Raw genomic sequence first — 26,486 nt, forward strand, 5'->3', positions numbered from 1 at the left:
GGACAATTATAACACCTAATTATTGGTTATTGTGAGGGTTAAATAAGAAAACATACTTAATGCCCTTAGGACACCACCTAGAACTTCATCAATAAATGCAGCTATTTTGTTATTATCATATTTATATTAGTGATGTAGTACATGATAAATCCACTCAAAGCTGATGTTGAGTCACTGAACACATTGCCCCAATCTGCTCGCCATAATGCACTCGAGATACCCACTGCAACAATGACGTCTTTGGTGATTTTAATTTACTACTATTCAGAGGTTCCCAGTTTTGGCCTACAGGTCACAGGCAGTAAGAAATGGATTTCAGGGACTAAACCAACTTATCACTACGTAAACCGATCAAGGACAGTTTGATCTTGTCATGAATCACTGGAGGGCATGGAACAAGTCCTCACTTCTACAACCCCCAGGGCCCAGCGGAGTATCTGACACATGATAGTCGATATTGATTAAATAATAAATGAATGAAGAGCATATGCCACCTCCTTGACGGGCAGTTCAGGCAACCAGACGCCCTGTGCGTGTTCAGACGCCTAGCGCGTGATCAGACGCCTAGCGCTTCAGAAGCATAACTAGTGAGAACTGGGCAGCCCTTCCACTCCGCACTGCAAAAACTGCCTAAGCCAGAGGGTAACTGCACCAGCTCCGCTCCGGAAATCGTGGCAGGACGCGCCCTCTGGCGGCGCCTCGCTCGCAGGTGGGCCCCAGCGCGCCGCCGCTCGCCCCCGCGCGTTGGGAGGTTGGGAGGGAACTGCACGCAAGGGCGCGCGGGGCGGGGCCTCTATTGGCTTGATGGAGCGCGCGGGCGCTGCCAGCCGCGGGGGCCAAGCGCCTGGCTTCTTAATGCGGCTTCATACTGAGGGCCGAGCCGAGGCGGCGCGGGCGCGGGTGCAGGAGCAGGACTTACGGCAATGGGGGCTGACAGGTGAGCGGGCTCCGGGCGGACTTTGCCCAGGCGGGCCAACCTGTTGGGACTGCCTCTTGCGGGCCGGAGGCGCAGCGGGTGGGCCGCCCGGTGGGCTGTTTACCCGCCGGCGCCAGGACCTTCCTTCGCTCCTGCCGTGGGCGGAGAGAAACCGCGCCCGGGCCTGCTGGCCACGTCCCCCGCCTGCGCGGCGCGCGGGGCGGCGGACGCGGGATGAATGAGGTCGCAGTCCCGGGAGCCAGGCCCGGCCCCCGGCCTGTGGAGGGGAAACATGGTGAGATCAGCGCCACCTGCAGGCCTCCGATGAAGAGTTGGACGGCCTGGTGCACCAAGGATGTAGGCTTCCGGTTGCTGTTACAGTGGGTTTGGGTCCTGGCCTGGGGAGTTTATTGGTTGTTTCTGTAAAACGATCAACTAATCTCCCAGCTTCAGCTTCTCCGTTTACTGTGTGCGCGCAGTTATTGGAGAATTCGCCACTGATTAATTCTCCCAATCGAGTTACGTGCGGTAGTGAGCGGACAGACTCAAGCAAAGCACTGTTTTATGAAGCTATTTTTGTGTCTTGAGTCATTCATAAATACTGACTGAACCACGCACTATATGCCAACTTAGCTTGTCCGCTCACCACCGCACGTAACTCGATTTATTGACACTAGCCCTTGCGGAGAGTCTGCAAAGCGCGAACCTTGCAGGCCCCGCAGCCCTGCAGCTGCACTGCTGACGGTACTTACTGCAGCCCCAGACCCCGCCCTCTTCCCGGGTCTGCGCTGACTCGCCGCTGAACCCCCAGCCTCGTTTTCCTTATTTACAAGTGGGGAACGTAGTGTGTGCTTTGTATTAACAGAATCGTGCATCAGTAATAAGAATACAGTCGTTTATTCATTACTGATTAAATGCTACTGGGAGCGTATTCTTAGGCATTGGCTACAGAGATGAGCTAAACAAATATGGACCCTTCCTACCTAGAGTTTTAGACTAGTGAGAGTGCATTTAAAAGTATAAACAATAACTTAAGTGCTCAATATCATGAAAGAGTGAGGTTTGTCATTCTAGGAATGAAACAAAAGGTGCAGTTCTGTGTTCAGCTTAGAAGAGAGAAGGATGAAGTTGAATGGAGAGGATGCAGATGGGAAAGAGAAAGACCTCTCCTTGATTCCCTGAGTCTGTAAGAATTTGTGGCCGTAAGGAGTATGTATGCAGTTTAAGTACGAGCTTGTCGACTGGTCTTTTTATGTTTGACTTTATCTTAAGTTGATGTTTGTGGTGTTTGCCTATTTCCTTTCAAGTGTTGGGAATGGTTCTTTAAGAACTTGTGTGAGAGAGGGCTCAGAAAAGTGTGCCAGTTGATACTTAGCTGGGGATAATATGCCGGGAGAAACGTACATATGGGCAAGTGTTTTAGTGAAAATGAGGAGACAAGAGGTTGCAAGTTTGAGTGGATGGAATGGAGTGAGTAAATTCAGAATTAAGTAGGCAAATGTGGCAGCTTGGATAAATTGGTAGTGGAGAGAAGGAAAACAAAAAAGCAGGGTCAAAGGAATAGGTACTGAATATTATAACTTGAAATTTCTATTTCTATTTACCAGAATAAACTAGTATTATGAGAAACTATTCTTCATGAGTTGGTTAAAAAAATTCTTACTGCTTTTTTTTTTCTTTTGGTTACAGAAGTAGTACATATTTTCAGTAAAACATTCAGGGAAATAGCCTATGCATAAAGAAATAAATATTAATCTCCATAATCTCCTTACTGTTAACATGTTCTCTATCCTGTATAATTTCCTTTACTTTCTGGTGGAGGGGGAAGGTGCAAAAATGGAGTTTGATGTACATGCTTTTGGGAAATCATAACTTTTTTTGTTTATCATTCAGTCTTCTTCAACGTCATTTTTAATGGTTACAGTGTTTCAGTATATGGAGGTACCATAGTTTAGACAGTCCCTCTTCTTGGTATTTATTTAAGTTCTTTTTTTTTTTGCTATTGTAAGTAACACTAATAAATATCCTTGTAACCAAGTATTTATTATAGCTATGGACGTTTAATTCCTGAAAAGTACTATTTCTAGAATAAAGAATATGCAAAATTTTTGCGTATTTCTCCATACTCTCAGTAACACTAGTATTTTCTAATTTCAGAAGTTAACATGTTATTGTATTGTTTAATTTAATGTTTATTTGGTTACCAATATTGATGGACATTTGGATATTCATCTTTGGATCATGAAATTACCTTAGGACCTTTTTGTTTCTGGAATATGCAGACCTGTTACTTCTTGCTCTTTTGCTTGCTGTTTCACTACTTGTCATCTCCCTGACAGAAGGGCAAAAGAATCTACATCTGGAGGTTAAAAAACTAAAGACTACCTTTCCCAAACCCCACCGTAGTTTGGTTGTAAATGTGACTTGGCTTTAGCCAGGCACATGACTGTGGGAGATTTGGAAGGGGAAAGTGAGGGAAAGGACTCAGAGGGGTTTGGGTTTTCTGCTTCCCTCTTGGCTACTACCTCATGGGTCTCTGGGTGGGTACAGAGCATTCATTTTGTTACCACGGTTGATAGGTTCCTGGAGCTGACGGTATGGTGGCCTCCTGGTTGGTTCCTGGCTTCCAGGTCATGGAGGTAGATACTTCCTTGGTGTGCCTGTTCTGTGGTGCTTGATTTAGCAGTTGCACCCAGAAGATCAGCCTGGATGTTACTCCTCCAGCCCTTTCGACAATTTTGTGGTTATCTAATTCCCTGTATTACATCCTTTTCTGCCTAACCTACCAAGGGTAATTTCTGTTTTTTTGCTGTTGACTCCTAAGTGTTAAGTATTGTTATCTTTGTGGATGTAATTCCATATTATTTTTGAAAATTCAACTTTTTTTTTTTTTGAGACAGGGTCTCACTCTGTCGCCCAGGCTGGAGTGCCGAGGCCCACTGCAGCCTTGACCTGCTGGGCTTAAGTGATCCTCCCACCTCAGCCTTCTGAGTAGCTGGGACTACAGGCATGAGTCACCAGTTGTAAGAAATAATACAGAAAGATCCCATGTAACCTTTACCCAGTTTCCCCTCATGGTCACATCTTGCAGTGTGGTACACTATCACATTGTGTATGCTTGCACCGATGGTACGCTATCACAACAGGATATTGACATTGGGACAGTCAAATCCAGAACATTTTCCATCTCCACAAGGATCCCTCAACTTGCACTTTGATAGCTATACTCACCTCCCTTCTACCTCACCACTTACTTAACCCCTGGCAGCCGCTAATCTGTTCTCCATTTCTATAAAATGTCATGTGAGTAAAATCATACAACATGTAGCCTTGGGGGACTGGCTTTTTTCACTCAGCATAATTCTCTGGAGATTGATCCAGGTCATTGCATGTATCAATAGTTTCTTTTTATTGCTGAGTAGTACTCCACAGCACAGTATACCACAGTTTGTTTTACCACTCACCCACTGAAGGATATCTGAGTTGTTTATAGTTTGTGACTATTGCCAAAAAAGAAAAGAAAGATACTGTAAACATTTGTGGATAGATTTTGTATGAAAATAAATCTTCATTTCTCTGTAATAAATGCCTAGGAGTTCTGTGAGTGGGTCATATGGTAGTTGCATGTTTAGGTTTTAAAGAAATTGCCAGACTTTTTCCAAAGTAGCTGTACTATTTTACATTCCCACCAGCAATGTATGAGTGATTGAGTTTAGATTCTCTGCATCCTTGCCAGCATTTGATATTGCCACTTTTTTATATTGACTATTCTAATGTATGTGTAATGGTATCTCATTGTGGCTTAGATATGAATTTCCCTATTGGCTAATGAAATATGTAACCTCTTTGATAAAATGTCTTCTTCTGTCTTTTGCCCATTTTAAAATAGGATCCTTTGTTGTTGTTGTTTTTTCCACTGTTGAGTTTTGACACACTCTAGTCTTTATTTACTCTAGATACTGGTATTTTCTCAGATATATGTCTTACAAAATATCAGGGGAAACCCCGCCCCTGATATTCAACGTGGGTTCTTTTCTATTTCCCTAAGCGTTGTCTGGTCTGAGAAATAAAGGGAAAGAGTACAAAAGGAGAAAATTTAAAGCTGGGTGACCAGGGGAGACATCACATGTCGGCAGGTTGCGTGATGCTCCCTGAGCCGTAAAACCAGCAAGTTTTTATTAGCAATTTTCAAAAGGGGAGGGAGTGTACGAATAGGGTGTGGGTCACAGAAATCACGTGCTTCACAAGGTAATATCACAAAGCAAATGGAGGCAGGGCGAGATCATAGGACCACAGGATGGGGTGAAATTAAAATTACTAATGAAGTTTTGGGCATGCATTGCCATTGATAACATCTTATTAGGTGACAGGGTTTGAGAGCAGACAACCTGTCTGACCAAAATTTATTAGGCGGGAATTTCCTTGTCCTAATAAGCCTGGGAGCACTACAGGAGACCGGGGCTTATTTCATCCCTTTGCCCTCGACCGTAAAAGGCAGCCACCCCTAAAGCAGCCATTTCTGAGGCCTACCCTCAGGGGCCATTCTCTTTCTCAGGGATGTTCCTTGCTGAGAAAAAGAATTCAGCGATATTTCTCCTATTTGCTTTTGAAGGAAGAGAAATATGACTCTGTTCCGCCCAGCTCACCAGCAGTCAGAGTTTAAGGTTATCTCTCTTGTTCCCTGAACATTGCTGTTATCCTGTTCTTTTTTCAAGGTGCCCAGATTTCATATTGTTCAAACACACATGCTCTACAATTTGTGCAATTAACGCAGTCATCACAGGGTCCTGAGGCGACATATATCCTTCTCAGCTTATGAAGATGACGGGATTAAGAGATTAAAGATAGGCATAGGAAATCACAAGGGTATCGACTGGGGAAGTGATAAGTGTCCATGAAATCTTCACAATTTATGTTCAGAGATTGCAGTAAAGACAGGCGTAAGAAATTATAAAAGTATTAATTTGGGGAACTAATAAATGTCCATGAAATCTTCACAATTTATGTTCTTCTGCCGTGGCTTCAGCCGGTCCCTCCATTTGGGGTCCCTGAGTTCCTACAACAACAAAAGTTTTAAATTTTGGCTAAAATTTATCAATTTATCAATTTTTTTTCTCTTACGGATAGTTTTCTTGTGATTTGGTGTCAAATATAAGAACTCATTGCCTACTCCTAGATCCTAAGGAGTTCTTCCCTAAAAGCTTTACAGTTTCTTATTTAAGTCCATGATCTACTTTGAGTTAATTTTTATTGCACAAATTTTGATATGTTGTATTTCCATTTTTATTTAGTTCAGTGTATTTATTTCCCTGGAGACTTCCTCTTTTGATGGACTGTTTAGAAAGAAGTGTGTTGTCTAGGTTCCAAGTGTTGAGAGATTTGCCTCTAATGTTTCTGTCCATGAATTCTAATTTTATTACATTGTGGTCAGAGAACATACACTCTACAATTTCAGTTCTTTTAAATGTGTTAAGGTTTTCTGGCTCTCCTTTAGTTTGGATATGGATTACTTGTTCCCACCAAATATCATGTTGAAATTTGATCTCCAATGTTGGAGGTGGGGCCTAGTGAAAGGTGTTTAAGTCATGGGGGCAAATCCTCCCTGAATAGATTAATGCTGTCCCTGAGCGGGGAGCAGAGAGAGTGAGCAACTTCTTACTTTTTAGCTTCCAGAAAGCTGGTTGTTAAAAAGAGCCTGGCATTCCCCACCCCTTTCTTCCTCTCTCACCATGTGATCTCTGTACATGCCAGCCCCACTTCCCCTTCTGCCATTAGTGGAAACAGTCTGAAGCCCTCACCTGAAGCAGATGTTGGTGCCATGCTTCTTGTACAGTCTGTAGAGACATGAGCCAAATAAATCTCTTTTATTTATAAATTATCCAACCTTGAGTATTCCATAGCAACACTAAATGGACTAAGACAGGCCCTGAATATGTTGTATGGTCCATGGCACTTGAAAAGAATGTGTATTCTCCTGTGTTTGGGTATCAGCAGAGCTTCATTCCTTTCTGGAGGCTCTAGGGGAGAATATATTTCGCAGCATCCAGAGGCTGCCCACATTACTTGACTCCTGGCCCCTTTCCTCCAACTTCAAAGCCAGCAACATTTCATCTCTTTGATCCTTCTCTAGCCAGCTTCCTCTCTAACCACAGCTGTTAAAGATTCTCCGAATGATGCATGTGATTAGATTGTATGTCCATTGCATTATCCAGGCCCACCTGGATAATTCAGAATACTCTTCCCATCTCAGGCCCCTTAGCCTTAATTATATGTTCAGAATGCCTTTTGCCATGTAAGGTAACATGCTCACTGATGCCAGGGTCAGGGCTTGGACATCTTTGTGAGGGCCACTATTTTGTCTACCACTTCATCCTTTTACTTTTCACTTATTTGATTATTTTTGGGTTGAATTTCTTGTAGACAATTTATAATTGGGTTATGTTTAAAATCCACTCTGGAAGTCTTTGTCTTTTTTTTGTTTTTTTGTTTTTTTTTGAGATGGAGTTTTGCTCTTGTTGCCCAGGCTGTACTACAATGGCGTGATCTCGGCTCACCGTAACCTCCTGCCTCCCAGGTTCAAGTGATTCTCCTGCCTCAGCTTCCTAAGTAGCTGGGATTACAGGCATGCGCCAGCACACCTGGCTAATTTTGTATTTTTAGTATAGAGACAGAGTTTCTTCATGTTGGCCAGGCTGGTCTTGAACTCCCTACCTTAGGTGATCCTCTCGCGTCAGCCTCCCAAAGTGCTGGGATGACAGGTGTGAGCCACTGTGCCCAGCCAAGTCTTTGTCTTTTAATTGGTATACTTATACCATTTATGTTTCATGTAATTATTACTGTGAGCTTAACTCTGCCATCTTATTTTTATTGTTTTTAATTTATCTGTTTTTGTTTTCTTTTTCTTGCCTTCTTGTGAATTATTTGAACATTTTTTAGAATTTTAGTTTTATTTACAGTGTTTTTTAGTTTATCTCTTTGTATAGCTTTTTAGTGGTCGTTACAGGTATTGTATATAAATGTATGTGTGTGTGTATAAAATCACAGACTACTAATACTGTCATTTTACCTATTTGAGTAAAGTACGGAAACATAACTTCCCTTTATATAAACATTACTTCCCTAAATATTTATCTTCCCTTTATATTTTTAGCTTTACCTTCTGTTTATAATTGTCTTAAATATTTCCTTTATATACCTTTAGAACCACATCAGACACTGTTATAATCTTTGCTTCAGCTGTCAAACATAATTTTAAAAACTCAAGAAAAGGAAAACCTGTTGTATTTACACATATTTTTGAATGCTGCATTCTCACATTCTTCTTGATGTTCCAAGGTTCCATCTTTTATCATTTCCTTTTTTTTCCAAGGGCCTCCTTTAGCCATTCTTTGAGGGTAGGTTTGTTGATGATAAATTCTTTGTTTTCCTTCATCTGAGAATTTCCTCTTCATTCCTGAATACTATTTTTCTTGATTACAGGAGTCTGGATTGGCGGTTCTTTTCTTTCAGTATTTGAAACATGTTGTGCCATTTCTTTCTGGCCTTTAAGATTTCTGACAAGAAATCTGCTTGCATTTGAATAGTTTTTCCTCTTTAAGTAAGGTAGTGTTTGGTTTTTTGTTTTGGCTGCATCTAAGATGTTTTCTTTGTCTTTTGTTTGCAGCATTTTAATAATTACATACCTTGGTGTGTATTTCTTTGGATTTTTTTTTTTTTTTTTGAGACAGAGACTCTCCTTGTCACCATGCTGGAGTGCAGTGGCGCTATCTTGGCTCACTGCAACCTCTGCCTCCTGGGTTCAAGCGATTTTCCTGCCTCAGCCTCCTGAGTAGCTGGGATTACAGGCACCCACCACCACACCCAGCTAATTTTTGTATTTTTAGTAGAGACGGGGTTTCACCATGTTGGCCAGGCTGGTCTCAATCTCTTGACATCATGATCTGCTTGCCTCGGCCTCCCGAAGTGCTGGCATTACAGGGGTGAGTCACCACGCCTGGCAGGATTTTGTTATGTTTGCAGTTTACTCAGTTTCTTGAAACTGTAAGTCTTTAGCCAGATTCAGGAAGTTTTCAGCTATTATTTAAGTACTTTTTCAGCCCTATCCTCCTTCACCTTTTTTTATTGGACACCATTGAACAAATGTAAGATCTTTTGTGGTAGTCCTGAAGGTCCTGAGGTTCATTTGTTTTCAGTCTGCTTTCTCTCTCTTCTGATTGTAATCTCTGTCTAACTTCTGTTCTGTAGAGTTCACTGATTCTTTCCTCACTTCCTTCCATTCTGCTATCAGTAGCCTTTTATTTTGGTTAGCGTATTTTTCAGTTTTAAAACTTCCACTTGGTCTTTCTTTATATCTTTTATTTCTTTGCCGAGATTTCTGTTTCTTACCCGAGGTTTTCTGTTTTTTCAGTTGCTCAAGTGCATCCATAACTACTTGTTGAAGCATTTTATCATTACTGCTATAAGGTCTTTGTCAGATAATTCTACCGTCTGTGTCATCTGGGTGTTGGCACCTATTGATTATCTTTTTTCGTTCAGTTTAAAATCTTCCCAGTTCTTGATCTAATGAATGATTTTTATAATAATTAGAGCCAGGCGTGTTTTTTTTTTTTTTTTTTTTAAATCATGTTCAAACCTCCTGTTTGACTGTCTTTGTCTGATGCTGCTCTGGCAGGGGAAGAGGGTCTGCTGCCTTGTTATTGCCAGGTGGGGATAGAAGTCCAGGCTCCCCCTTCAGCCTCTGTCCAGATCTGGGGATTGGGAAGGGGCTCCTCCTTCCTGCTGGGCGAGGGTGGGAGTTGTGGCTCCCTCCCGAGTCTCTACTGATCCTGCAGGTGAAGGCCAAGGGGTAGGGCCTTGTTACTGGTTGGTGGGGATAAAAAATCCCAGCTCCCTACTTGGCCTTCTCTTATACCATCCTGGCTGGGGTGCTGGGGCACTCGTTATAGCTATAGGTGAGAAGTCTATGCTTTCCACTTGGCCTTTGCTGGTGGGGACCACAGGTTTATTCCTGTGCTGTTTACTAGAATAGAGCAGTTATTATCTAAAAGTTTCCTGTCTTGCTAGGCTGCCATTTTCTAGCAGGAGCAGGCTTGTGAGGGATGGGGGTGGGATGGTTTGGCTGTGTCCCCAACTAAATCTCACCTTGAATTGTAATAATCTCCACGTGTCAAAAGTGGTGCCAGGTGGAGATATTTGAATCATGGGGTCAGTTCCCCCATATTATTCTCGTGGTAGTGAAGAAATCTCACAAGATCTGATGGTTTTATAAATGGGAGTTCCCTGCACAAGCTCTCTTGTCTGCTGCCATGTAAGATGTGGCTTTGCCCCTCATTTGCCTTCCACCGTGATTGTGAGGCCTCTCCATCCAGTGGAACTGTAAGTCAATTAAACCTCTTTCCTTTATAAATTACCCAATCTCAGGTATTTTTTTTTTTTTTTTTTTTTTTTTTTTTTGAGACGGAGTCTCGCGCTGTCGCCCAGGCTGGAGTGCAGTGGCCGGATCTCAGCTCACTGCAAGCTCCGCCTCCGGGGTTTGCGCCATTCTCCTGCCTCAGCCTCCCGAGTAGCTGGGACTACAGGCGCCCGCCACCTCGCCCGGCTAGTTTTTTGTATTTTTTAGTAGAGACGGGGTTTCACTGTGTTAGCCAGGATGGTCTCGATCTCCTGACCTCGTGATCCACCCGTCTCGGCCTCCCAAAGTGCTGGGATTACAGGCTTGAGCCACCGCGCCCGGCCAATCTCAGGTATTATTAGCAGCATGAGAAGAGACTAATATGTGGGGGGTTGTTCTGATTTTGGTTTTGGTCTACATCGGTTGGTGTTTCCGGTTTGCTGATTTCTTGACCTGTCAGACTGGGATATATAAAGCAAAAATAAATTCCAGGGAACTTACTACCCTGTCCTTCCTCAGGTCTCAAGGTCCCTAGCGAGTCTGCTTCTTCACTGCAGCTTTCAGAGTTTTTTTTTTTTTTGAGACGGAGTCTTGCTCTGTTGCCCAGGCTGAGTGCAGTGGCGCAATCACGGCTCACTGCAAGCTCCGCCTCCTGGATTCACGCCATTCTCCTGCCTCAGCCTCCCGAATAGCTGGGACTACAGGCGCCCACCACCACGCTGGCTAATTTTTTTGTATTTTTAGTAGAGACGGGGTTTCACCGTGTTAGCCAGGATGGTCTTGATCTCCTGACCTCGTGATCTGCCTGCCTCGGCCTCCCAAAGTGCTGGGATTACAGGCGTGAGCCACCGCGCCCGGCAGCTTTCAGAGTTTTGTGCTTGCTTTCTGTAGCATGTCTAGGGTTTTTATTTGTAGTTAGCAAGAGGAATAAGGGAAAATAAGTATACTCCCATCAGAAATAGAAATCTGTGAATTTTCTAATTTATAAAACGGGGATAATACCTACTCCATAGAACCATTATAAGCATTAAATGAGATACTGTAATTTATTTATTATTATTATTTTTTGAGACAGAGTCTCACTCTGTTGCCGAGGCTGTAGTGCAGTGGCGTGATCTCAGCTCACTACAACCTCTGCCTCCTGGATTCAAGCAATTCCCCCTGCCCCAGCCTCCCAAGTAGCTAGGATCACAGGCGTGCACCACCATGCCCAGCTAATTTTTGTATTATTTAGTAGAGACAGGGTTTCATCATGTCGGCTAGGCTGGTCTTAATCTCCTGACCTCAGGTGATCTGCCCGCCTCAGCCTCCCAAAATGCTGGGATCACAGGCATGAGCCTCCGCACCTGGCCTGAGATACTGTAATTTATGTGAAGTGTTTACTGCTCCTTTGGTATTTGTAAGTGCCTAAGAAAAAATAACTTATTTTTAAAATTTTGTACAATTAATATATATTTTGAAGATTTTTTAAAGGTATAAGTTCAACCAGAAAGTTATGTTTTTGCTAATAGTTCTTATATAAAGTATGTTTAGGGTTTTTCACCTTCCCAAGATATGGCTATTCTTTGAAATCGGATTTTTTTCACCAAGGGAAAGAGAAAAGAGAGTCAGTAAGCTCCATATTAATTTCACAAGTTTTCTGCCATCCCTGTACACAGTTAAGCACCCTTTGTGAAACATCATTTCCATTTTTAAAAACAGCGCTTCTGTGTTGAAGCGTTATTCAATGTAGTCCTAAGTTTTTTCCTTTAGCATTGATGACATATTTAAATGGGTGCAATTAAGCAAGCAGACACATGTACAATCCATGTGTTGTTGCTCTTTGTTCAGTTGTATCAGTAATGCCTCATTTCCCAGAATAGACACTGGTGTGAGTCTCAGGCAGTATAGAGGCCAGATCCCAAGTTGACTTTCTCATCTATCAAGTGAATCAGGTAACAATGACGGGCTACTTTGGGGCTTTGAATATAAAGGTGAATAAGTCTGCTCAAAAAGTAGTTTGGAAGTCAGCAGATTTTTAGATATCCATAACTCCTCAGCAAAAGATATGGCCAGTGAGGTTTAGAGTTACGTGAATTTAGGCTGTGTTGCTCATTCAAACTCTTAGAACATTGCCTGTGCATGTGCTGAAATGTCTGCTCTTCGGATTTGCTTTATTTTTTGTTTCTAGGGATTCACCTACGCTCTTATCAACTGGAGGGAGTAAACTGGCTCGCCCAGCGCTTCCATTGTCAGAATGGCTGTATCCTGGGAGATGAGATGGGCCTGGGGAAGACATGCCAGGTGTGTTACGATGAGACGAGTACTGCACACCGCCACTGCGGTACCTCCTTATAACTCATTCTGGAGCTGAGAGCTCTGGAGCTAAAACAAAGCTCAGTTTCACAGATGTCCCTGGGATCCAGGCTAACTGGCTCTTGTACCGGGAAAGGGCCTTCCCTGTGGTCTTCTCTGCCTCAGTCATTGCAGTTGCCCTGTTGACTTTATTCAGGGCCAGCAAATGCTACTTGTCCTTTCCTCAGATGTTCACATAGCTCTGCTTTAAGCTCTCTAAAAAGATACCACCTCCAAATTTGTTTTGCTCAAATTTTGTTTAGACTTTTTGCATCTATGTTCATGAAAGACATTGGTCTGTAATTTTCTTGTAGTGTCATTATCTAATTTTAGTATTGGGGTAAAACTGGCCTTGTAGAATGAGTTGAGAAGTATGCCCTTCTCTTCCATTTTCTGGAAGAGTTTATGTAGAATTGCTGTAATTTCTTCCTTAAATTCTTGCTAGAATTCACTAGTGACTCCACACTTGTTTTGTAGACATACCTGGATTATAGAATAAAAGATAAACTTTCTCGAAATTGCATCCTCAGGAAAAGCTAGACTGAATGGTTTTAATTCATTAAGTCACTTATTAAAGAATGGTTCCAGGCACAGTTTGGGCTGAGAAAACATAGATAATTTAAAAAGAAAATTATTTCTGTTATAAAAACTAACTACCACCCTGTAATGTAAGCACTCTAACCATAACCATGAATTGCAATGAATGTTTTGCATGATTGAACTTTTGTTTTTGAGACAAGGTCTTGCTCTGTCACCCAGGCTGGAATTCAGTGGCATGATCTTGGCTTACTGCAACCTCTGCCTCCCAGGCTCAAGGAATCCTTGGTCTCCTGAGTAGCTGGGACTACAGGCGCAGGCCACCATGCACAGCTTATTTTTAATTTTTTTTTTGTAGAGATGAGGTCTCACTGTGTTGCCCAGGCTGGCCTTGAACTTACGGGCTCAAGTGATCCTCCTGCCTCAGCCTCCCAAAGTGCTGGGATTACAGGTGTGAGCCACTGCACCCAGCCCGTGGTTGAAATTATAGTGCATATATAGTTTGTATTTTGTTAATCTAGCAGTGTCACTATAATGTTTTGCTTTGTTATATTCTTCACAATCATTATCAACATTGCATAATCTTCCATCAAGAGAATTTATAATTTACTTAAATGTTCTACAGATGAGAAACGATGATTCCTCCTCTTTTTGTGCTGTTTAATCTTGATGGAACATCCTTGTGCTTGTAGCTTTCTCAGGATTTTGAATTATATCCTTAGGACAGATTTTTCTCAGAAATAGCTCAGCATTTGAAGATGGAGTCTGTTGACACATTTTTGTTTTAAAATAGGTTATTTTCTCTGTATATTACAGCAACATTCAAGTCATAAGGTGTACTAGAATCTTCTGAAGTATGCTCATTTGCCTTTACCAGTATTTCCATTTTATGCCCTTCCTTAAGCTTAGGAGGATCATGTATTATCTGTTTTCCCCGTTAGAATCTGTCCTCCAGGAGGGCTGGGGGTTTTGTCTGTTTTGTTCACTGTTGTATCACTGGCGTATAGAACAGTGCCTAACAAATAGAAGACACCCTGTAAATACATATGGAAGAAAGGAAAACAGTAGGGGAAGGTGGGAGGAAGTGAGAGAGGAAGGAAAGCATCCTCCCTCGGGAAAGCCTGGCAGGCAGCAGAGGGCCACCATGCGATTGGGGGTTTTTACAGTCATATCTTGGCACTTCTTGCTTAATATTTTCAGAGTATTGCAGATCTTGGTCATCAGTTGGATTTTCATTGATTTTTATTGTCTTTCCTGACTTTTTCTTTACAGTAGAGGTTCAATTACCTAAACATTGAGCCTCATTGCTTGTTAACTACTGAAGTAATTGAGTTCCATAAATTTCCGTGGCAAGTATATTGAGGCTTACATGATTTCGCTCTACGAATGGATTACTCTTCTAATGTGCGGAAGATTGTACGATATTTCTTTGTAAAACAAGTCTTACACAAGAGTGTGTGTTCCCTACAGGGTTGTGGGTACTTCATGGTTGTTTCTCATGGAGAAATGTGATCAAAACTGCCTTCTTTTTCTGTGTTCCAGACTATTGCTCTCTTAATTTATTTGGCAGGAAGATTAAATGATGAAGGACCATTTCTGATTCTTTGTCCCTTGTCTGTTTTGAGCAACTGGAAAGAAGAAATGCAAAGGTACAGAGTAGATGTAGCTGAAATTTTATTGTTTATCTTCATTAAGATTTTTTTTTCTGGATGATGTATAAAATATGATAAAACAACCTATTGTTGGAATTAGTAAGTTTATTCCAGAAAACTTTGAACTTACGCAGTGTAGGTAGACACTGAGGATATAATAGGGGAAGAGTAATTGGCAATTTAAAGGTCAGTAATCGTTTATAGTAAGTATTGAACTTAGAAGCCATTTTTTGTTTTGTTTTTGTTTGTTTTTTTCTTTTGAGATGGAGTTTCACTCTTGTTGCCCAGGCTGGCGCGCAACGGCACGATCTTGGCTTACTGCCACCTCCACCTCCTACGTTCACATGATTCTCCTGCCTCAGCCTCCCAAGTAGCTGAGATTACAGGCATGCACCACCACACCCAGCTAATTTTGTATTTTTAGTAGAGACGGGGTTTCTCCATGTTGGTCAGGCTGGTCTCGAACTCCCGACCTCATGTGATCCGCCTGCCTCAGCTTCCCAAAGTGTTGGGATGACAGGTGTGAGCCACCGTGCCCAGCCTATTTTTCATAGTGACGTAGCAAGTAACTAATGTGGAAGAGATCGTTTTATTTTTAGAGTCAGCACAAGACCTTTTTAGATCTGATCCCTTTACCTGTTCACATAGGAACTTGCTCTGAGGTTCAACCATTACTTTAGATATGATTCAGAGCCCTAAGACTCTGGTTGTAGGACCTCATGAGGTCGGCACATTGCAATCCTCCCATGAAATGTGATTTTCCAGATATGTACATGCTGTCATATGGATCTAGTGTTTATGTTCATCTACTTCTTTTCTTGGATTCAGATTTGCTCCAAGTCTTTCCTGTGTAACATACGCAGGCGACAAGGAGGAAAGAGCCTGCCTTCAGCAAGACCTGAAACAGGAGTCACATTTTCATGTGCTACTGACTACCTACGAGGTATTCATTTGTTTCTCTATAGCAAGAACTCCTAACCTATGACCTTAGAATTTGTAGAGTCTGCTGAAATTATATTTAAGTTTTGTTGAGAGCACACAGTTTTCTGGGCAGGGAGTCTGCCTTCATCAGAGTCTCAAAAGAGGGCTGTGACCAAAAGAAGTGAAGGATCATTGCCCTTCAAATTAGTTCAATCTTTTCCTTTCTTGGTGGATCAAGGGGGAAGGCTTCTCAAGGAGGCGGCAATTGAGCTGCCTCTTGGTTGATGAACAGAAGGCAGGCAGGCAGGCAGGGGAAAGGGTTTTGTGGACTGAGGAATCATGTCTGTTACTGGAGGATAGGAATGGAAGACACCTTCGGCTGCCTTATTTTAAATCCTCGTTCTTCAGTCCAAGACAGTGTGTGACGCTGACCTTCCACTTAATCAGGCTTTTTTTCTCTTTGTTTTTAAGACGGCGCTACTTAGAACTTATTTTCAGGACATTTTTTGCTTAATGAACAAATGAGACTTAGATAAATCCTGCAGTTTAAGAGAGTTCACAGAAAACTAGCTTATCAATATCAGAATTTATCAATTCCAGCCTTTATAATGTGTCTTCCTAATTTTTCAGATTTGCTTGAAAGATGCATCATTTCTAAAATCGTGAGTAGGTTGTACTGTTTAAGAACTTGCGTTGAATGTATCGTGAATGTCATGTCTTTCCTTCACGTTTTAGTACTTTGCCTCTCCTGGCATGTCTGGTATGTCTTAGTTCTCTTTATGGGTAGGCAGCATGACGGGAGTCCCCATGTTACAGTCCTCTACTCATTAGCTGTGTGTCCTTGGGTTAGTTATTTAATCTCCATGAACTTCAGCTTCTTCATCTGTAAAATGGGGATAATTGTTTCTTACCTCAAATAGCTGTTATGAAAATTAAATGAGATTAAATATACTTTGTATGGTTAATAGATATTAGGCTCTTTACATGAAACTTGCGTAGACCCCTTTCAGTACTACCATTTGAAGATCTTACTGTAATATAGGAGACTCATTTGAGCTGTTTGCTGGAAATAACCTAAAGTAGCAATCAGTGCTATGGAATTAACTTTTTAGAAAGGGAGTTTTAAGTGTACCTCTAATTAGTTAACTTTTAGACCTCATGTTGGCCCATGAAATTGGAAACTCAGATTTAACTCTCAATACCACCTGATAATGGGAATGATAGGGTCATGTCAAGATAACAGTTAAAATGCAAATTAAACAAGGGCTAGAGTTTAGATAAGAAAGATATGTTGACAGGGTTTCATTCTGTGTAACCTCTGTAGTTATGACATGGTTAGGTGGATATTCTGTATTTTAATATTCAAAAATTTTTGTTTTAAAAGTATTTTATCAATATTTTAAATGTTATTTCTCATCCAGGTTCCTGTGAGTTGGATTTCTATTTTCGTGTTATTGTGAAATACTAGGGGCTAGGTCATAGATTCACGACTTCTATCCAGTATTTCATTTAAGTGAGCATATTATCTTACTTTTTTTTTTTTTTTTTTTTTTTTTGTTGAGACGGAGTCTCGCTTTGTCACCCAGGCTGGAGTGCAGTGGCTGGATCTCAGCTCACTGCAAGCTCCGCCTCCCGGGTTTGCGCCATTCTCCTGCCTCAGCCTCCCGAGTAGCTGGGACTACAGGCGCCCGCCACCTCGCCCGGCTAGTTTTTTGTATTTTTTTTTAGTAGAGACAGGGTTTCACCGTGTTAGCCAGGATGGTCTCGATCTCCTAACCTCGTGATCCGCCCGTCTCGGCCTCCCAAAGTGCTGGGATTACAGGCTTGAGCCACCGCGCCCGGCCATTATCTTACTTTTCTTAAGAAGATATACATTCCCTCTCTTTTTGTTATTAATATTCAACTTAATATTTGTTGAAAGTCACTCACTGGAAAGACATTGTTCTGAGAGTTATTGGCACTCTCGGGAAAGTAAATCATAGAGCTACCCTAAGAAGACATAAACTCCAGTGGAGGGATAAGAAGTGTACAGATATCCATAATACATAGCAATATATGGGAAGTCTCAAAAGACAGTAAAATTGGGACATAAATGTTGTTGGGTACTTTACATAAATTATCCTATTTAATCTTCATGAAAACCCTACGAGGCAGCTATTATCATCCATTTTACAGGTGAGGAAAGTAAGAGATTTGGTAACCCATCCAAGGTTACGTTGCTGATGATAAATAGCAAAGCAGACATTTAAACCCAGCATTTGGTGCTGTGGAGCCTCTTTTTAAGAGAACTTCTCAACATAGCTAGTTGTACTGGAGTTCTACATTATTCAGCAGAAATAGAATCTTTCTATTTCAGATCATTTGTTTTCAATGCATTTTCAGGTAGATTTAAGAACCTAAGTAACAGAGGGATATTTATAATACTGTCTTGTAGTATGAATCCCAACAACATAGATATATTCTTTCAATATATTTGGAAGGTTATATTGCTTATTACCATATTGTACATTCTGAGAATAGCAGGGAAGTGTAATATCATCTCTGCCCTAAAAAGATTTATTATGAAGAGTTAAGGCTGTGCATGTTACAAATATGAAAAATTTGAAATGTTTTGGACAATAGACTTGTGAAACTCTTTGCATCAAGAGGATTAGAATTTACCTCATCAGACTTTCCATTCAGTGCTGGAATTCCCCCCATCTTTTCCTCTTCAGGGAGCATCCTTTAGAGTATCCTTTGATGAGGGATTTGACCCACTTCCTTTCATGAGCCAAAATCCACCTCTCTATAGCCTGTTTCACTGAACAAGCATTTTTTGGACACCTAAATGTCTAGTTCTTCACTAGGGAATAGAACCTAATCTGTTTTGAAAGCTAATTCAAACAGAGCCAGGCACCATCCTAGAGAAACTTCTGTACCTTATCTCATGACCACTGTGCAACTTCATCTGGGCCGTTGTTTCTTACCATCCTTAAATGCATCCTCTGCTCATGCCACCCAGCCTTCTCCTTTGACTTCCTGCACTCTCTTTGGACCTTCCGTCCTCCCTCTACTCACTCCTCTCAGTAGGTGAATGGTAGTGTAGTAGGCACCTCTGTTCCTCCGCCTGTCCTCTGGAGTTTCTCTGTAGCCTCAGGAAGAGGGCCTCCTCCTTTTAAGGTGAACCTCTGCTCAAGATCTTTCTCTAATTTTGGGGGAATTTTCCTTTCCATACCTACTGTTTTTCTAATATTCTGTTTTACCGGTATATACATTTAGTTTTTTAAATATGAAAATAAAGTAGGGGGATTCCAGAATGTTTATAAAATAAAAAGTAAGCATCCTATAATTTCCACTTTATTATCTTTTGCATGACTTTTACATTTATAAAAGAGAATATATGATATTTGTATCTTTTTATTATTCTATAGGCCTTCTAAATTGCAACATAATCATATTTATTATTTAAAATGCCGTGTAATATTTTACCATCTATTATTGGACATTTAGGTTATTTTTCCATTTTTTGCTGTTTTAAATAATACAATTTGAAAAATTCCCACATAAATCTTCTTCTGTATTTTGAATTTTTTAAAAATAGCTTCCCAGTAGTGTTTGTCAAAGTATTTGCTTTTATGACTGAAACTTCTTGAGAAATTGCTGATGTGACCCACTATGCTATAAGATGTGCTCTGGCAGCAGCCACTAATGACTTCCATGTCAACAAATTCAGTGGATGTATCTTCCTGGACATCTCTGTGAGATTTGACTCTGTTCACCACTTCCCCATTTTAAAGTCACATTTCTTAAGTTCCTGCAGCACCACTGTCTCTTGATTTTTTTCTTCTGTGTTTGAACGTCAGCTCTGTCTTTATGACCTCCACCAAGTCACCTAACCTTTCTGAGCTTTAGTGTCTTTGTTAGTAAAATGAGCACAATTGTCTGCCTGCTATATTCTTTTGGACTAAATAACACATAAAGCCCTGAGGTCAGTGTCTGGCACAAAGTAATAGATCATAAATGTTTCCTTTTCCTTTCTGTCTCTGGCTTCTTCCTTTCTTCATAGGTCTTTCCCATTTTGTTAAAAAAAATCCCTTAGTTTTACTACCTTATCCAGATACTGTATTATGCACATGGTAGCCTCTCAGATAGGAAGGTAATTTGGTAGCACTTGTAATAGAAGGGGCTTACTGTTAGTCTTTTTAATAACAGGCACAGTTTTGTAGTAAGACTTTTGATTGTGAAATATGTGTTTAAATTACACAAAACTGAAAGCTTGGGTTTTCTCTCACAGATTCCCTTGGAGTGTTCTTGTTGTGGATGAAGCTCACAGGTTGAAAAACCAAAGCTCCCTGCTGCATAAGACCTTGTCAGAGGTAAACTTACAGTGTAGCCTTAGTTTTTATATAACCCCTTCTTTTAAAATAGACATTATATTTTAGAGTAATTTTAGATTCACAACAAAATTGAACAGAAACTACAGATGTTTCCCATGCATATGTCCCCACACATGTACAGCTCTCCCCTGTCCCCACACATGTACTGCTTCCCCCGTTATCAACGTACCCCACCAGAGTGGCACAGTTGTTGCAACTGATGAACCTACATTGATACATCACTATCACCCAAAGTCCATAGTTTACATTCGGGTTCACTCTTGGTGGTGTGCATTCTGTAGGTTTGGACAAATGTACAATACCATGATATCTACTGTTATAGTATCATACAGAGTAGTTTCACTGCCCTAAAAATTCTCTGTGCTCCACATATTCATCTTTTCTTCATAACTCCCTTAAAAAAAATACTAGTTTAGGCCTATATAGAGTCAATTAAATTGAAACCTTTTTTCGAGTTTGATTTCCGCAGAGCTAAATAAACATTTTATGGAAGACAGAAGTAGTACTGAATATGGCCTAACTTCTTTTTTTTTATATAGGAGATAGGTTTACTAATACCTGGTGAATAAGAACCCTACCCCAATAAAATGCATTTTATTTCAGAAATGTTTCAACTCTGTTTTGATCATCTTCAAAGGGACAATTTCTTTTAAAAAATCTTATGATTCTTCTCTACGCAATAGTAGATATATCAAGACATGTACCCCTCCCCCCAATTTACCTGTTGAAAAAATTTGATAGTTCACCTGGGGTCATAAAGAGACCAATTACATGCTATTGAATATTACCTCCAGTTTCTTGTCTTTGTCTTACTTTTGAGCATAATACACTTGCTTTCATTCCTTTCTCTGGATCTCTTGCATCATTCTGGCAAAGTAGATGAGAAATATCATTGTAGCCTAGATTGGTCCTTTTTTTCTGAGGAGTCAGTGCAATGTGAAATACCCTTCTTCTTACTGACTTGGTAAAGGTTTGTTCATTGATGAGACCTTATATGTTAATTTCTGTGATGATAATTGAAGTTTGTTCCTTGTCCTATAATAAACCAATTGATAAATTTAAAGGTCATTTGGAGGAAAGTCTTAGATACGAATTCTATATTTACTGGCCTAAAAGTTGCAGTTTTTAGAGTCTTAATGTAGATATGATCACTGTGTATTATTAGCCCAGTCTCAAAGGTTACTGTCCCCTGGTGGGGCCCCCTCTATCCCTGGTGTCCTTTGCCTTCTTTGTAGGGACTTTTAACAGTATCTCCTTCTGAGAGCTTGTCTTGGTCTGTTTTTCACAGAGTGGGTAATTCACATGAGCAGAAATTTACTTCTCACCGTTCTAGAGGCTGGGAAGTCCAAAATCAAGGTGCCAACATTTGGCAAGAACCTTCTTAACTGCATCCTCACGTGACAGAAGGTGAACGGGCAAGAGGGAGCAGAAGAGCAGGCTATCCAAATGCTGCATGACACTTTTTTTCTTTTTTTAAATAAAGGCCTGAATCTTATTCACGAGGGAAAAGCTCTCATGAACTAACCACCTCTTAAAGGCACTACCTCTTAATACTATCACATTGGCAACACCTGAATTTTGGAGGAAACACATTCAATCCATAGCAGTTGTCATATCCTGGCATCTAACCTTATAAAAGATGACTTCATAAACTACTGTGCCAGTTTACTAATTTACAATGGGAGGAGAGAAGCACGCATAGTAAAAGAACCTGGACATTGAGCGGGGAAGCTAAGCTCTGTTGCTGGCCCCAGAGCCTTTTCTTGTTATTCATAAGGAAACTAAGGCTCAAAGGGATTAAGTGAAGAAATGATTCTGGGTCATCTAAGCATTCCTTTTTAGATGAGGCTTGGGTTGCAGATAACTAGTTGGTTGGAAAGAAAATACATTTATTTATTGGACTGAGAGATGGGGAGGGGGATACTGCTGTTGGTTGTTTTTTTTTTCCCCTAATATTGTTTTCAGTTTATAAAAGTTGGAAGCAACCTAAATGTAAAATATAGGGAATTGGTTGTACAATGTATGCCACATTCACACAGTGCATTTGCAAAAGGTAAGGCTACCAAGAACAATTATGTAGAAGAATATTTAATAACATGGAAAATGTTTGCAAAGTATTTTATACACACAGAAAAAAGCTTACAAAATACTATTTACAAATAGAGATAGTCTCTTAATCTTTACCCCAGTTATAATTTTGATCCCAAAATGGACCTAACTGAATCAAAATGTTAATTTGTGTCATAGGTTAAGTTACCTGTAGTGACTAGCAGCCTTGGTTTCCTTTGTGACCTCACAGCCTTCATTTACTTCAGCTCTTTACTTGGTGAACACATATTGTAAGAATGTGAATTGATTTTTGGAAACATTTCTTTTGACGAGTTCCCATACTTGAAATACTACAAAAACATCACCTAACAAGCAGAACAAGCATGAATGGGTAGACATTGATTAGACATTTAAAAAGAAACAAACAAAAAAGGAATATGGCAAAAAAAAAAAATTGTTTACGTATGTTTTCATTGATTGTGTTATTCATTTATCATTTTTTATATTATAAAAGCAGTGTCTTCTATGACCCCCTCCAAATCAAAATATAGAAAGACAAGAAGAAAAGGAAAATATTCCAGTAATCCTACTCCTACATTAACACTTTAATGATGTATATGCTGCCATAATCTTTGCTGTGTGTATACACCCAAAAAGTAGTGTATATACGCATATAATATTTAAGAAGTCAAAATGTATATTATTTTAAATATCAAAATACAGTACACTTGTGTATGTACGTGTGTGTGTATATATGTGTATATATGTGTGTATATATATACATTTACATACTACGTTTTGACATTTAAAACAGACTGGGTGTTATGGCTCACACCTGTAATCCCAGCACTTTGGGAGGCCGAGGCAGGAAGATCACTTGAGCCCAGGAGTTCAGGAGCAGTCTGGGCAACATAGTGAGACCTTGTCTCTACAAAAAAATTAAGAAATTAGCTGAGTGTGGTGGTAAGTGCCTGTTAGCTCCAGCTACTGCAGAGACTGAAGTGGGAGGATCACTTGAACAGGGAGGAGGAGGTTACAGTGACCAAGATCATGCCACTGTACTCCAGCCTGGGTGATAGAGCAAGACCCTGTCTCAACAAAAGAAAAAAAATGATATACATACTCAAGATGTCAAGATGTGGCTTCCCCCTTTTGATGTATTATTTAATTCTACTGGTGTAAGTTCTTGTGAATGTCAGCTTAGAGAATATCTTTTGCTTGATCGAATATCTTTTCTTCTTTTTCCTAACCTACTTCATCTGTCTCTTATTCTTGATGTTCTTCTCTGTTGTTCAAAATTTAAGAAAATTTTTTCTCCATTTGAGATTCTCTGTCGTCCTATGTCCAGAAACATCCAGAAATCTTGACATCTTGCATCTGACACACCATTAAATTTTATAAAAGGACAGCCTCCTATTATAAATCTTACTTCTTGCTTTCAGTGGCGGGGCCTGATGCTGTAGTGTTGGGTTTTCAAACTGCATGAGCATGTGCATTGTGTCTCAGATAGCTCAGTAGACTCCCCCACACAGGTAGTAACACATAGTTTGAATCCCCACATAAATTGAATAATAACAGCCATATTAAATCCTCATGCAGTACTTCAGAATTCACAAAGTGTTATTACCTCCTCATATAACAGTATTTTCTTCACAGGATTATTATCCCCTTCTTATAGTTGAAACTGAAGAGGTATTATTTCCTGCATCAAACAGCTAGTATGCAGCTTGAACCTGAGCCATCTGATTTCATGTCCCCTTGGTCATTCCATTAAATCATGCCTCTCTCTGTGTGGGTAAAGGTTGTGATGGGGTAACTCAGCCTTGCATTCCAGTGTTACGGAATTTTTATTTTATTTATTTGTGTATTTGAGTTCTCAGTGGTTTTCAGTCTCCTGTTGACCGGAACTCCCATCCAGAACAGCCTCCAAGAGCTCTACTCCCTCCTCAGTTTTGTGGAGCCTGATCTCTTTTCCAAGGAAGAGGTGGGAGATTTTGTTCAACGCTACCAGGATATTGAGAAAGAGTCTGAGTCAGGCAAGTTCCTTTCCAACAAATCATCCCCAAGAAGTCTTGGCACAGAAACCATCCTCATGCATAATGGTTATAGGTAGAAAAGAAGGAGAATTGATGACCAGAGGACACCTTCCAGGGAGACAGAGAGCTGCAGATATTAGGGAGACGTTAGATCACACATGTTGTTCCCAGTTGTCTGCTATTCATGACTCTCTTAATTGTTTGCTATGTGATTTTGCAGTAGAGCTTCTTTAGTTCATTTTTAGAAGAAATAGAAAGTGCCTGCTGATTTGTAGACTTTTTTTTCCCAACTTGTAATTTCTATAAAGACTTTGTTAACTTTATATGTCACTTCCTGAGGGAAAAGAGTATGTGAGTGCTGTAGTCCCAAACTACTGTTCAGCATTCTACAGCACTGGTATTTCTTTTAATGCTGCACCAAAACCAGAATTGTGGGATGGGAACCCTTCCTCATTCATACAGCCAAGAGTTGTAGTCTTCTGTTCTTGTATCTTTGCCCCTCTGTGTTGGAGGATTATCTATATATCCCTGTGATACTATCCTGGGATGATTTTTGAAAACAGATGGGAGGTATCTCAACTAGTGAGTTTGTATGTACTAGGTAAGTGTGAATTTGAGGGGGCTTCTCACAGCAAAAATCCCCAGACCACAGACTGAAGATTACCTGGTGAACCTGCTCTGATTACTCCCATGTTTTGGGTTACTTGATAAAATATAAGACTTCTAGTCAAATGCATGGCATACTTGTATTACATGGGACACACTTGTGTTAAAAAGTTGTTCATTATTTATTTGAAATTCAGATTTAACTGGGCACCTGTATTTCCATTTGCATATCTGGCAATCCTAAAGGTAGTGTAATTCTAATTTAGAATAATTTTTGAAATTCAAGACACCTGGGGAAAGAATAAGGGATTTTTTTTTTTTTTTTTTTTGAGACGGAGTCTCGCTCTGCCGCCCAGGCTGGAGTGCAGTGGCCAGATCTCGGCTCACTGCAAGCTCTGCCTCCCGGGTTCACGCCATTCTCCTGCCTCAGCCTCCTGAGTAGCTGGGACTACAGGCGCCTGCCACCTCGCCCGGCTAGTTTTTTGTATTTTTTAGTAGAGACGGGGTTTCACCGTGTCAGCCAGGATGGTCTCGATCTCCTGACCTCGTGATCCGCCCATCTCGGCCTCCCAAAGTGCTGGGATTACAGGCTTGAGCCAAAGAATAAGGGATTTTTAAGTCAACCAAATTTGAATGCTGGCCACATTCACATCCAGCTGTGTGACTTTGGATACGCTGCCTAATTTCTGAGCCTCACTTAGCTATAAAAATGGGGACAGTATTCCTCACTTGAAATTTCTAAGCTGTTTTGCTGATCAATGAGATTAAATGCAAAAATACTCTGGAAACAAAAGAGCTTTGTGCAAACGAGATAAGTAAGAATCAAGTTATTTTGAGTGTTCCTAGATCTTGGGCTAAGAACCAGTCCTGATTCCAGAAAAAAGAAGATCCTAATGAAGGAAGAAATACTATAAAAAATGACCATACTGGCCTAGAATGCAGAATAATTGTGAAATGAGAAACAAAAATAAATTCCTTTAAGTTCTCTAGTAGTTCATTGCCTTGGTTCTACTTTTGTCCGACACTTCTTGTATTTTTTTTTTTCTTATATAGCAAGTGAACTGCACAAACTCTTGCAGCCGTTTCTGCTGAGGCGAGTGAAAGCTGACGTAGCTACAGAGCTTCCCAAGAAGACAGAAGTAGTGATATACCATGGCATGTCAGCATTGCAGAAGAAATACTACAAGGCCATTTTGATGAAAGACCTAGGTAATCAGAGGGCACTTGTCAATTTAGAAACTAAATGAGGATGTGATTTCATGTAGTAAAATATTTTATAATCACACTCATTTGTATGATCCCAAGAATATGGGATGGAATTTTGTATTCTGAATAATTATGGTCAGCTACAGTGGGACGGTGGCGGAGCATCTTAAATGTTAACTCAGCCTCGGTTGTTGCAGTTGTGAAATTTCCTTTTCTCCCCTCACTCAGTTTTTCTTAGTGCCTGTAATTAAGCAAACATTCCAGGTGTCCCAGTCATGCCTTTCATCCTCCTACCCTGTGAGATAGGGTAGTCTGCCTTCATTTTCAGTTTTGCTTTCCAAGGTTTCAGTTCTGCACTGAACTGTAGTCTGAAAATATTAAATGGAAGATTCCAAAAATAATTCATAAATTTTAAATCAAACTCTGTTGCTAGTAGCATGAGGAAATCTCATTCTGTTCCAC

The 26,486-nt window shown here is 40.6% G+C and overlaps 1 protein-coding gene across 4 annotated transcripts in view; it reads left to right on the forward strand.

Annotated features, from left to right (window-relative positions):
• Positions 1-635: 635 nt before the first annotated feature.
• CHD1L (chromodomain helicase DNA binding protein 1 like) overlaps positions 636-26,486 on the forward strand; it is a 55,626-nt gene continuing 29,775 nt past the window's right edge. Inside the window, exons 1-8 of one of the 4 annotated variants that reach the window (XM_050749758.1) lie at positions 636-709; positions 12,478-12,590; positions 14,721-14,827; positions 15,659-15,773; positions 16,382-16,413; positions 20,025-20,106; positions 24,050-24,216; positions 25,876-26,027. In XM_050749758.1, coding sequence (XP_050605715.1) covers positions 12,567-12,590; positions 14,721-14,827; positions 15,659-15,773; positions 16,382-16,413; positions 20,025-20,106; positions 24,050-24,216; positions 25,876-26,027 — 679 coding nt within the window. In that variant the 5' untranslated portion in view covers positions 636-709; positions 12,478-12,566. Of the gene's footprint in view, positions 710-747; positions 938-12,477; positions 12,591-14,720; positions 14,828-15,658; positions 15,774-16,381; positions 16,414-20,024; positions 20,107-24,049; positions 24,217-25,875; positions 26,028-26,486 lie in introns of those variants that run through there. The other 3 variants (XM_050749749.1, XM_050749767.1, XM_050749777.1) reach the window with 3 other exon arrangements.

Source organism: Macaca thibetana, chromosome 1, assembly GCF_024542745.1.
Source record: "Macaca thibetana thibetana isolate TM-01 chromosome 1, ASM2454274v1, whole genome shotgun sequence".
NCBI classification, from domain to species: Eukaryota; Metazoa; Chordata; class Mammalia; order Primates; family Cercopithecidae; genus Macaca; species Macaca thibetana.